At 40.0% G+C, this 13,420-nt stretch overlaps 1 protein-coding gene across 1 annotated transcript in view; it reads left to right on the top strand.

Moving 5' to 3' along the window:
• LOC306869771 (SET-binding protein-like) overlaps positions 1 to 13,129 on the top strand; it is a 65,375-nt gene extending 52,246 nt beyond the window's left edge. Inside the window, exons 3-4 of the mRNA XM_079416676.1 lie at positions 2,275 to 5,611; positions 9,567 to 13,129. Coding sequence (XP_079272802.1) covers positions 2,275 to 5,611; positions 9,567 to 10,075 — 3,846 coding nt within the window. The 3' untranslated portion in view covers positions 10,076 to 13,129. The remainder of the gene's footprint in view (positions 1 to 2,274; positions 5,612 to 9,566) is intronic.
• The last annotated feature ends 291 nt before the right edge of the window (positions 13,130 to 13,420 follow it).

Genomic DNA, 13,420 nt, shown 5'->3' with positions numbered 1-13,420 from the left:
GATTTTAATTCAGTTGAATTGTATGTTTGACACTTGTTATTTAAAAGGGAACTCTATTTACATGTCTCGTTCAAGTCAGATTACAAAATTATTCTGGTGAAGGGAATAGAATACGACAGGCAAACAATGAAAATTACAGTTCCTGGTTTTGAGAGAACTCATTCTTGTCGCTCTCTTGAACTGATATCGAGTTTCCCAGTGAGTTTGTAGAATAGCTTTGACATCCTCAATGCAGAGGTTACGCCATATCCCTCAGATATTGTTTTGTAGACAGGGGGGAATATAATGCCATTTAGGCAAATTAAAGGGCGGCCAGGAGACTTGGCATTCAACAGCGGAGACTGTATCCTGTGGGCCGGGGGAGACCGCAAATTCCTCATAGGATTACAGGATTAGGAATCTGAAAGGTGATGCAGTTTCTCACAGATGGGGGAAATAAAAAGGACAAGGCTGGCAGAGGAGCGATCCCTCATTAATGTCTGCTTCCCTTTAATTATAAACTACTGATTGAATGATATTGGAGAGGATTAGGCTGAGGGATGACTCCTGAAACACACTCGCACACATGCGAGTCTTCCCATAGCATCCTGGGAAATCTGAGGTGAGGGCTGTGCACGGCAGATAAAAGTCTTGCCTGCCTGACTCTTTCAAGAGCCGGTGAAGACTTAAGTGATGCATTACTCTTGGCTGATTAGAGAAGGAACAAAAAAGCACTTCCAAATAGTGTGAGAGGTTGGCAGGTCACCATTATAAGGTTGGCCAATGGACTGCATAATTGTCTGTGGTCATTTAACCTGTCAAAGGTAGCTCCTGTGGTTCTCAAATTGGTATTAAGAGAAATAAATTAAAAAGACAACCAATCTACAGTTCTCCTTCTGCCAGATAAATCTTAGCTTTTTTTAGTTTTTTTTTTTTTTTTTTTTTAGTTTTTTTGGCACTACTATTCATAAAACACTGGAGAACAGGAAAATTAGGGGGTGATGAGAGAGAAGCGGATTTGGGAAATGTTACTAGTCAGGTTTGAGCTCCCTTTGCCAGACTCAATAGGTCAGAGCACATGTACTAGCCAACATGTATTAGAGCATTACAACACCTTAGAAACCACTTAGGATTGTCCTGAAAATGACCCACAACACACTTGCACTGTGGTGGCAAGTTTTACAAGGACAAGTACCACCCAAAATCTAGTTGTTTTTGTTTACAAGATTTTCAGTCATCAGTTAAGTCATTTAATCATACCTAAAGTGACTACAATTTTACATCAAGCAAGACATGCCATCATAAGTGTAATCTGCTTTTTCTCTGTTATATTTTGTTCGGCTCAGTTCATCTCACTTTCACTGTTGTTTGGAGACGGGTCTTTCATCACTCCAGGATGTCATCTTTCAAGGGCACTTACATAAACTCTTCTAAACTCTTTTCCCACATTTGTCTTTCCATGCATTTCTTTGGTTTATGTAAGAAATCCTTTCATTCGCTGTGCTCTGACCCAAACAAACCAGATTCCAGGAGACTAAATTATCTTCTACTGATGTAATCAGATGTGCGAGTGCCAAAGTAGCAACTTATTCCTACTTTCTTTAAAGCTCTTTAAGCTTTAATCATTTAAAGACACTTTGCACAGTGGTTCTTAGCAGTATTTTTATACTTGTATTTCATTGTATTAGCTTGTATTTCATTTTTCATTTAATGTTGTAACATAAATAGGTACAAGCAGTGTTTGCTAAAGGTGCATTTTGCATTAGTTTTTTTTTTGTCTCTTTCCTGTTGTGAGCCTGTTGAAAACACTGGGACCCCAGATGTAAACTAATCTGAAACCGCAGCATAGACTGTTTTACCCTCAGCTGCAGAGCTCTGAAATGGAAGTTGACCTGCTGAAAAACAAAACTGTGGTTAAACTTCATTACCGCCTGTAGCTGTTGGCTTTGAAAACAGGATGGCTTTACAGAACATATCCTAGTATCAAGTGCTGATCTTGCAATACGTTGTTTCTAACAGACCAAACCACAAGTCTCAAAAGGCTTGCACAATAGTGCACAGTATTATATACTTTCAGTAGGTGTGGCCCACAAGCTGAGAACTTGGCAGCAAAACAGTAGTTGTTATCAGTAACAACTTGTAGGTTCCTAGTTATAGGTTTTTTATATATAGGGTGTGAATGTTTCTCTTTCAAGTTACCTAGTGTAAGAATATGAAGAGCATGTGAATACTTATATAATGTTGACATAATGTTGGTCCATTTTCTAAGTTCTTTCTTTTGTCTTTCATTTTCAGACCTACGAGAGGCATTATAAACTTGTGGATAAAACTGACAATGTGATGATGGATAACGCGAAACCAAAGCATGAGTGTAAAAGCAGTGACATTCACCAACTTGACTGGACAAAGCCGTTGGATACTGTTGAAAATGCAGTGTCCCAAGAACCACACAGGCCAGACCCAGAATCAAAAAGAGAATCAGCGTGCACCAACAAGAGCCCTTTGTCAGAGCCCAACACCCCTTTCTCAAAATCGCAAGTTAAAAAGGTCACAGACAGTTCATCTGGAAGTCTCTTTGCTTCTGCAATGTCTTCCCCAAGCATTGACTCACTAGCATCATCTCCAATTGATACAGTAATGAGTCCCCCAGCTGACTCAAGTCTGTTCTCTTTTAGTAAAGACAGAGGTTTGCAGGAAGTCACTGAGCAAGTTTTTGGGAACATCAAACGTAAATATGGAAGAAAAGACCCAATGAAGACCACACATAGTTTAGGCCTTCAGTGGGCCAAAAAGATGGACAGAGATACTGAAAACCAAGATAGTGCTAAGGAGAAACAAGCATACAAAACTGATAAAAGTGAATTTGAGACAGAGGAGCCTGAGAAGGCAAGCAATAGACCAGATGATGAGAATAAGACATCAAGCTGTGGCATTCATCATGCAGATGAATCTAGAAGTAAAAAGCGAAGAAACAGAAAAGTAGGTGACAATAACAACTTGTTATCTGATGCACAAACCACACAGCAAGCTGAGAAGACTGATAAAACTGACCAAGGGAACACAAAACCTAAAATTACAAAGAAAATAGAATTCAGTGCACCAAAACAATTTGGTGTAAATTTGTGGGAGAGTGAGGAAGACAGTGTTGAGATGATGACCGATGATGTTGAGATGTTTCAGAAGAGGCAGAGGAAAACACCAGCTGGGAGACAAAGATCAGTGATTAATGCCGACAAACAAACACAGGGTAGGCAATCAAAGGTCAAGGACAGGTGGTCTTATTTAAAGTCTCAGAACTCCTCTCCTCATAAAGACTTGAATCAATCTCTGTCCATCGATGAGACACCCTCTGCCTTCCCTATTACCCCATCCAGCCCACTCTACACAAACACAAACAGTTTGACAGTCATTACCACAGTCAAGAAGAAACGTGGCCGGCCCAAAAAACAGCCGTTACTTACTGTGGAGACAATTCATGAAGGAACTGCAACAAGCCCTGTTAGCCCTATCGCCCAAGATTCATCCAGCACTTCAAAAAGGAGAAAGAAGCATAATATATCGAAATTGGTGCAGTTGGCCTTCAACAAATCCCCTCCTGCACAGCAGTTAAAAGTCAAGAAATCAGGTCAAGAAGGTGTCCTTAAAAAGAGGGCAACTAAGAAAATGAAACTGGTTAAGATGCAGAGCATTTTGAATGAGCTTTTGACCACTTCTAGTCCTGGCAATCTTGCCTTGAAGTCCAGTGTTCCGGTTTCAAATGCCATGTCGACTGTGGCATCAACAATCGAGGCCCGTTTTGGCAAGCAAATCAATGTCAGCAAGCGTGGGACTATTTACATAGGCAAAAAGCGGGGAAGGAAGCCCAGAATCAATCTTTATACCCAGCAAAATGAGCACAAAGCCAGTGATAAGCACCCGTTGCCTATTTCCAGTCCATTTGAGAACCTTCTAGTGCCTTCTAATACATCATCCACAACTGGAATGCCTTCCCCCAGGGTCATGCATTCTTTTTCTTCTCACTCTGCAGCAGGCGGGACGGCTCACCCTGCCACCATGGATACCAGCCAGCATGACCTGAAGACAATGCCAAATCTACAGCCTATCAGTGCATTGCCCACGAAAACGCATAAGGGCTTGCTTAGTAGTAACTGGAAGCTCTCTCCCCCGAGACTAATGGCCAACTCACCATCCCACCTGTCTGAAGTGGCTTCCATCAAAGAAGTCACCCTATCTCCAGTTAGCGAGTCCCACAGTGAAGAGACAATCCCTAGTGATAGTGGAATTGGCACCGACAACAACAGCACATCAGACCAGACCGAGAAAGGCCCGGCATCCCGCCGAAGATACTCATTTGATCTTTGCAGTTTTGATGCCGCTGAGACCGCTGTTTTAGAGGCAAAGAGCAAAGCAGCGAGGGGGCACTACCAGAAGCGCGTGACTGGAGTCGCTGTGGAAAATTTCTTCACTCAGGAGAGCCTGAAGAAGCAAAAACATCGGAGGAAACGCAAGGCCCTCCAGAGCCTGGATGACCTGCAGTTTATGGCTGACCTGGAGGAGCTGGTTAGCAAATTCCAGGTCTTCCGAATCGCCCACCGCAGCTTCAAGTTCTACCATGAAAATTCCTATCCCAGCATATTCCGTCTAAACTTTGACCAATGCTATCCTATGCCATACTATCCCTACGACCCTGTGCACTATCTTCGCAGGAGCTCCGATAAGTCCAAAAGGAGGCGTGGTCGGCCAGCCAAGTCAAATGAGCCATTATCAAAGATGCCTTTTATTCAAGGGTTTGGCTGCCCAGTGCCTGGTAGCAATTACTATGCACCTTACGCGATGCCTTACACATCCATGCCTCTTGCCACAAGTATGGTAAACATGGGCTATTACGGTCAGTACCCTTCACCCTTGTACTTATCGCACGCACTTGGACCTTCAGCCTCTCCTCTCATGAGGCCACCAGTCCCTCCACCAAAGTTCTACCCTGGTGTGTCCTCTAGTCTCTCTGCTCCTAGCAGGCATCGAGCAAAGAATATGCCACATGATATGCCTTCATCTAGAATGACTGACTCCCATCACCCTTCAAGCAGCTGTATGGAAAATGTCTGTTTCCACAAACGCAAGCACAAGCACAAGTACAAACACAAAGAGGATCAGTACATCCCACAGAGGGAGGACCTCGGCGGGCTCTTCAGTGGAACCCAGAGTCCTGCCTTCCTCAACCTCCTGAACGAGAGACTCGAGAAGAACTCTCTGTCCAAACTGAAGGACAAGCAAAGAGGCAAGCAAAGCACAGATGCTTCGCCAAAAGTTTCCAGGAACTGCTTTGAAGTAGACACGCTCTCATTATCCTTATCAGACTCTCAGCATTGTAAACGCATTCGAGGAGAGACACTGAACAACTTCCTGAACATCTGCACTAGACAACCGTACGAGCGCCTGCGAGCCAGCCAGGACCAGTCGCTGGACTTGTTCAAGAGGCAGCACTTAGGGGATGATGATTCTAGCGTTCACATCAGGAGGCATGGCTTGGATGTCTTTGCAGCATACAGAGAAGGAAGCATGGCATCTTTCCAAGGAGGCAGAGAAGAGAGGGCCGAGCAGATCTACCAGTGCTCCAACACCGCTATAGCAGGTAAAAAAAATAAAAAAATAAATGAATAATTAACTGTATATAAAAAGGCAAATGCAAAATCAATACAAGACATTGATTCACTTATTTTTTGTTACCGCGCGGTGATTAGTTGGATACAAATTAAATTGTGTTTGCTTTAAAGTACAAATGTGCTTTCTGAACACTTTGTATGCTGTTCTTAGTACATCTGGCAAGCAAAGTGTAATGCATGGATGGAGACAACTATAATTCACAAATTTCTCTTTCCTCCCTTTTCACCCCTGCCTGCCAATGGTTTTTTCTTAGAGATATATTATTCACACGTTTTGATTTATATTCTACAGACATGCAATAAAAAACCTTGCCTCTTGTTAAAAGAGCTGGAGAGAAGCCAGAGGTTTAATGAATCCAGTCTACTCCACTGAAGGGGAATTGCAAGCCCTAGGCACAGTTAGATTACATTTTCACTCCCCTAGGGGAACTATGAGGATGACTCACATTCTGCCTGCTACCACCCACCTCCATGAATTAACTCAATGCTTCAAAGAGCTAGTTTGTTGTACTTAAACAAAGAAATATGACAGACATCCCACCTAAGTGTACATCTGTGTTGATTTCAAAGTTTTGGACTAAACAGTTTTAGAGAAGCATGTTTTGACAGAATTGCTTTTTTTTTTATGGTAGTCACATTTTTTGCCAGTGGCACTTTAGCTAGCATGCAATAAATTGCAGCAAAATGGGGTTTTGTATGCAAATTTGCATTTGTCACATCTCATTTACAATAAATTAGTTCTATTTGCTACAGATTCGTGGCATGACAACAGCACCATTTTTATAAAAAAAACTATTAATCATTGTGATGGGTGTATCTAGTTCGGAGCAGATGTTTTTCCATAAAAGCATTATATCATGTTGCCTAAATTTACTATGTCCCAATCAAAGCTACAAAACAATCAATGTAACATGTATGTCTGTGTGTGTATAGATAGATAGATAGATAGATAGATAGATAGATAGATAGATAGATAGATTGAACACACATGATTTTAATTTTAGCAATTAATTATGTCTGGGTTCTCATAGGTCAATTCCACAAAGAATAAGGTGATGCAAAATGCTAAATAAACGTCTTCATTAGAAACATCCCCCATTGACAGGCTTTTGAAAGTAATTCATCATACATCAGTGAGCACATATGGTACAGATTGAAATTCTGACGGGGCTCTCAATGTACAGTTCTTTCAACTCTCTAAACCCGCTTTAAGTAAGGCAGGCTTTAATGTAAAACTTAATGCCACTCATTTGCTAGCACAGGAATTACACAAAGGATTTCCCTTTGATCGTACTGGTATAGCTTTTCATCTTTCTTTACACTGCATACAAGTTGTGCTCCTACTTAGACTCCAGCAAGCAAGAAAACCCCTATTAAAACCATTACTAATGCCAGTGCATGATGGATTTCCGAGCAGGTCTGCTCCCGCATTTGCTTAACGTAGTTTTTGTGTATTAAATGAGTAGCTTGCCTTGAAAGTCGACTAGAGAATTTGCAGGGGCAAAAAATGTGATCTTACACCACTGTATTTTTTTTGTAAATCGCTTACCTTTGAACTGTGGAATTCGGTTGCCATGGCAACAGGAAGTAGGCCTCCACTACCGTGTAGAGCGGAGCTGTGGGGACAGCAGCGAGGCGAGTCCATAAATGGCTGCCTCTAATGAAAACATTGTGCACAGGATGCAGGTAGAGATTTCAGGGAATAAATGAGTTGTGACACTCCCTTTGAAAATGAATGTCTCTGTCCAATGATTTGTTGGCACTTGGGAAGACTCTGCAAGTTTCCCAGTGATAAACTGAGGCCAGAAAGGGAAGTGCTCATGTTTAGTCAGGCACAAATTTTACTTTATTGAAACCAAATGGGCTGAAGGAGCCCATGCACAGCTGGTTAGTGACCCATGCACCCATTTTTTGTTTGTTTTGTTTTAACTTGCATCCAAAATAGCCCTGGTGAGCTTCAGTTGAATAATATTCATTGCTTAAACCAAAATGCATCGTTTAGAAGGTGTGGTTGCTGTTTGATTTAACGATGCTTTTAAATGCCAAATGAGAGATTTGATGATGGATTATGGCGCATATCCTGTTTTTGGGTTTGCACAGGTGCACTCTTAAGACAGTCTTAAGAGAAACCTGGAAATGAACGCCCCTGATCTCGAACATCTTCCACAATTACAGCTCTTGTTTGTTTTCATGGAAACCTACCAGATGGAGTGGCAATCAACAAGAAAAGAGAAAAAGAGACCTCTCCAGAGATATGAAAAGAGTGCAGGAGAGATCTTAGATGTGGAACACACATTTTAGGCAGCTTTAGACTGTCTGAACTCATTTCAAACGAGGCTGCCAGAAACCCAGCATTTCCTCTGGTCTGGGCTTCCTTCCAAAGCTCCAACGTGAACTGTAGAGGCATTAAATTAATCACAAATGTATCTGAGGCCTCATAGTTTATTACTCACATTTACAGATGCATCTATTCATTGTGAATGCGAGCACTGACTATATTCACTGATAGACTGATAAGTGGGAGGTTCCTGATGTTACCTTATTATGTGCATGAATGCAGTTATCCACATGTCAAGTGTTAAGTGAGCTGTTGTTTCACATGCGTCTCCTCTCGTGGGGCATTTTTCATGTGTTCGCTTATTAACGCTTCGCTCTGTTAGACTGACAGCCGATAATGATAAACGGCATGACTCAACAAGCTTGGCTGTATCAATTGCTATCAGTTTTGTATATACAGGAATATTTATACACCTGCTAATACAAATTAGAGTATTGACACATTGGATTGTCACATCGTTAAGCACAGAAGAAATTTTGTCTCTCTCGGTCTGGCTGCATACATCCATGACTCACTCTGGGGTCTTGAGTTTACTTTAGAAATATCACTGCTTCAGCTAGCAAGATGATGTGCGAATCAATTATAATATAACAAACGACTGGCCAAATGTTTACCAGACTGGCTTAGCACATTTTTTCACAATTGGTGTCTCATTGTAGCCAGGGATGCAAACCATAAAGAATTTCATTATTCCAGTTTTGATTCCTCTTTAACGATTCCAGCTCCTTAATAGTTCCGTTAATTCTTTTAGTACTTTTAGGGACTAAATATTTGGGACAAAGAAATGCAATTCTGTTGCCAAATGATTAGATAATTGTAATAATAAATTATTTTTAAAAAGTTTTTGCACAAGGACTTTAATTTAACTTTTTAATGACTTTTTAAATGTATTTTTTAAAAGACAGGCGGTATTAATGCAAAGGGATAGTTCATCCAAAAATTTTAAATCTGTCATTAATTACTCGCCCTCATGTCGTTCCAAACCCGTAAGACCTTCGTTCATCTTCGGAAAACAAATTAAGATATTTTTGATGAAATCTGAGAGCTTTCTGTCCCTCCATAGACAGCAAAACTGAAATGCTCAAGGCCCAGAAAGGCAGTAAGGACATCATTAAAATGCTGCTATGAAGCTGTTGTTATGCGTTACTGTCTATGGAGTATCAGAAAGCTCAAAAATATCTTAATTTGTGTTCCAAAGATGAACGGAGGTCTTGCAGGTTCGGAACGACATGAGGGGGAGTAATTCATGACAGAATTTAAATTTTTGGATGAACTATCCCTTTAAGGACACAGTCAAATAAACAACCGATTAAATTACCGATTAAAATCTCACAGGTAGTTCTCATTCATTAGAGAAATTTATTTTGCAGTCACAACTGTGCTGTATATTTTGTGCAGTATTAGCGATGTTGCTGTGACATCCTGGTCAACTCAAGTGTTTTATTTTGTCATTCCAGAAGCAAAAACCGTTATTGAAACCAAACAGTCAGTTACTTAGTTCTATTATTGTATTTTAAAGCAGAACTGTTTCTGAATAAGCTGTAGCTTGTCATTCTCATTGATTTCTTTTGTCCTTTCCACTCCAGACCCCAGTTCCTACAAGAGGAGGCACAAGCACAAAGAAGTGGACGAGATCCAGTGCGACATGCGAAAAATGTGTGCCTTCACCAAGATCCTCACCACCAAGAAGAACCTGGATCACGTCAACAAGATTTTGAAAGTCAAGAGGCTTCAGAGGCAGGCCAAGACGGGGAATAACATGGTGAAGAGACGCAGAGGGAGGCCGAGGAAGCAGCCGCTTTCTCTAGAGGAGGGATTACTGGGTCAGATGCCAGTTCTAGAAAAGTGTGTGGATCTTCCTGGGAAGAAGAACCTTCACACTGGTCTGGTTCCTGCTCAGCTTGAGTTCTCCAATCATGACTCCATCACAGACGCCATCGAGTCAGTGGTACACATGGCCAGATCCCAATCCAACACGCAATACACGCAAGTAGGCAAGCACTGGCACAAGGTTCAGCCAGAGCTCCAAATCGAGCGGCCAAACCGCAAAGGAAGAGGGAACAAGAGAGAAGAAGCTACTCTCACCTCACTTTAGAGAATTCATGACGGTGCACTGTGAGTTAGCCTTGTGCTTGGGTCCTTGTATTGTTTTTTTTGTTTTTTTCCCTGTTTATTTTGATCTGAATTCTACTGAAACATTTTAATGGGCATTCGCTGAGAATTTGGATCACGGTTGTGGTCTTAAAGCTCCGCTTTCGGTTTGAACGATACTATCACATACTTTTTTTATTGGTCTCAAGGAGACAAACTGAACTTCTCCCAAAGCCCATAACCATGAGGATGATGAAACTGTGGCTTTAGCCATAATCTACCAGCACATGTAAATGAACTTCAATGACAGTACTGTGCACTTTTTTCTTTCTCGTTTTTCGTTTCACTCAAGCACAAAGCACAGATATTCTGGCAAAGGTTGATTTCAAACAACAGGTCACCGGTAACTCACTGCTAACACACATGCTTACATAGGCTTGCCTGCGCTCAGGTGTGTTTCAGGCATGAACTAATGGCAATACTTTTGGATGAAACCCTTTTCAGTGATGTTTTGATGGCTATCAGTTCACTGTACATAGAAAACCTATTCTACTAACATTTCAAATTCAAAGTATTTTAGATCTACCTATACTGTCAGCATATCAAATCAAAAACCATATAAAGTTTGAAATGTTTTTTTGTTCTGTTTTTAACCAAATAGAAGTAGAAAGCTTGTTCAAATGGAAAAACAAAACCTATTTAGTCGTGTAATCTTAACGAAGTGGAATCACTGCAGATCGAAGGCTTGTTGAAGACACAGGACCTCAAAACACATCCCAGTAGTCAATGAAAAATGCTACGGTTGCATTTAAAACCAACAAAGCACTTATTTCTTTTCTTTCTTTTTTGTAGGAACAAGTTTGAGTGGGCTGAAGTTGTACAGTGTCAGAGTTGGTTTTTCGCTTTAAATAATAGTGAGCATCTGGACGATATTTTCATGATCTGACTGGAAATCAAGGTCTTATTCGAGTCGCCTTCTCCAGAGTCTCTTTCGAGAATGTGCCTGCTCTTGTTAACGAAACAATAATAGTATGTCTATATACCTGTCAGTATTAGATATCCACATGACCAAAGTTTCAGTGTAGTCGTGTATCATAGAATAGATGGCTTTCAGTTTAGCTGCTCGTGTATATTACTATGAATGGTGTGGTGGTGTGCTTATTTGTCGATTAGTCTGTCGTTTGGATTGGAAAAATAAACCCGAATGTACGCTGAAGACTATTTAGGTGATCGTCCTGAGCATAGAACATCACAAACTAATCAGACACTGTTTTAGATTCGAGTTACTCTGATTTGGAATCAGGATAGATTTGAATGTGGTCCTAATTTGAATAGCTTTCCACTTGTTAGTTTTTTCATATATGTGCCTTATGTTTGTCTATAAATCCATAACATGTTCAGGTACTAGAACACGTAATGGCAAGATATCAGTCTAGAATGTACATATAATTTGCTGCCCTGGTTGTAATGTATCTTTCTACAGTATAACAGGCTTCTTTTGAACTATATAAATACATTTATATACACACATATACAATTCAGTGACCAGACACCACATCTAGTGCACCTGAAGACGTTCAAAATATCTCTCTAACCAAACCCACGCAGGGTTTTTGACATGAATACATGCTTATTTACTATGCATCAGGTTATTGCTGTGAATCCACTGACGCATAACTTTCTAGCATCAACTCTAAGCTTTCTGTTAAATGAAGTGGTCTTACTGAAGTCTGAACAGTGCTAAAACTGACTATCATTTCTTTTGCAATTGTCTAGGGGAGGAAAATCAGCCTCTAAGCAGTGCAGCCTTAATCAAATGTTCATTTCGACAAGTTGTAGTCCCCTGTAAATAGTCTACCATCTGTAGGTTGCTGTATAGTTGCGTGAATCATGCCTAAGAATCATGTCAATATGTTGCAATCCCAGTTGTCCAAAGCAGGACGCATAGAGTGGCTGAAGACGCCATGAAGCATATTGTCCTTGTGATAACTCGCAGTGCATTGAAGCTAAAAAAAACAATATATGCCGGCAGCTATTTGCCTCAGCCAGTTGTACTGGACCTTTTGTAGGATGCGTCCATTCGCGCTAGACACCTGCGAACATTGCCAAAAATGTTGACCTTTTATTAGTGCTTTAAGCACCGAAAGCTATGTTTTCAAACAAAATGTACACCGTAGCAGTTTTCCGAAATAGGTTAGTCAAACATGGCTTTGGTAAAAAGGCCTGGCAGCTCAAAATTGCTCGGCTTCTATGATTTTTAAATGCCAGATATATTTTCTCCACCAGCTGATAAGTGGTGCCTTGTGAAGTTCCGTGTATTTTTTTATGTTCCTGCTCCTAAGCGACTTTGTGTCGAGTAAACATTACCGAGGTCACCGAATGTCATCCACTCAAACGTAGTGTCGTATTTTAGTTTGTATTGCTATTAATGAAGTTATAATACAAGTGAAGTGTTAATCGAAAGTAATATTCTTAACAAGGACACAACAAATGCTCTTATCGCTCTCTAAATTCATACATATGGTGTTACGACCAGTTTGATTTCTGTATCTGCATGCTCTATTTGATTGTATGCATACAAATTTTGAAGAAATCAAGAAGTATTGAATTTCGATTTGAATAAGATCTTATACATTGTTTGATATGTTTTTTTGTAATGGATTTTAAATTCATAAAGCATTTTGTACATTGTATGGATATTAAAAACAGCAAATAATGGACGTATATAGAAAAGAATAAATACTGATATACACAAACATATGCATTGTACATAAAATGTATGTATACACATTCATGTTTTGTGTAACTGTATACAGACATGTTTATAAATACAAGTACTAGCCTGTACATATGTACATACATATAAGCTTGCATGTGTTTGGTCATGTTTGCCGTTCATGATCTTGTAGTTTTATTTTTTTATTTCTTCTTTTTCTTACTGTAAAGCTCATTTGTGCAGCCATCTCCGGTGAGCAGTATTGAGCACTTAAAATACAGTCGATCTTGTTCATGTCATTCATTGTGCAAAAAAATAATAAATGAATTTATCGAGAGCTCACTTCAGTGTCTTGGCCTTTTTTGCATAGTTGTTGATATTCTAGTGACACTGAGCAAACTGTTTATATTTTAGAATATTTAATACTGTCATTCAAAAGTTGGGGCCAGTGAGGTTTTTTTTTTTTTTTTTTTGAAAGAAAGAAAGAAATACTTAGTTTTTTTTTTTTGAGCACTGATGCATTCAACTGATCAGAAGTGAAAATGTTTGTAACCATGTAAAACTCTTTAATATTTCAAGTAAATGCTTTTTGAAATCCATCAAACTTAATCAAATAAGTAGTGCTGTCAGTGT

This window comes from Barbus barbus, assembly GCF_936440315.1.
Source record: "Barbus barbus genome assembly, chromosome: 5".
Classification (NCBI taxonomy): Eukaryota; Metazoa; Chordata; class Actinopteri; order Cypriniformes; family Cyprinidae; genus Barbus; species Barbus barbus.
This window is presented reverse-complemented; position numbering and strand designations above follow the sequence as displayed.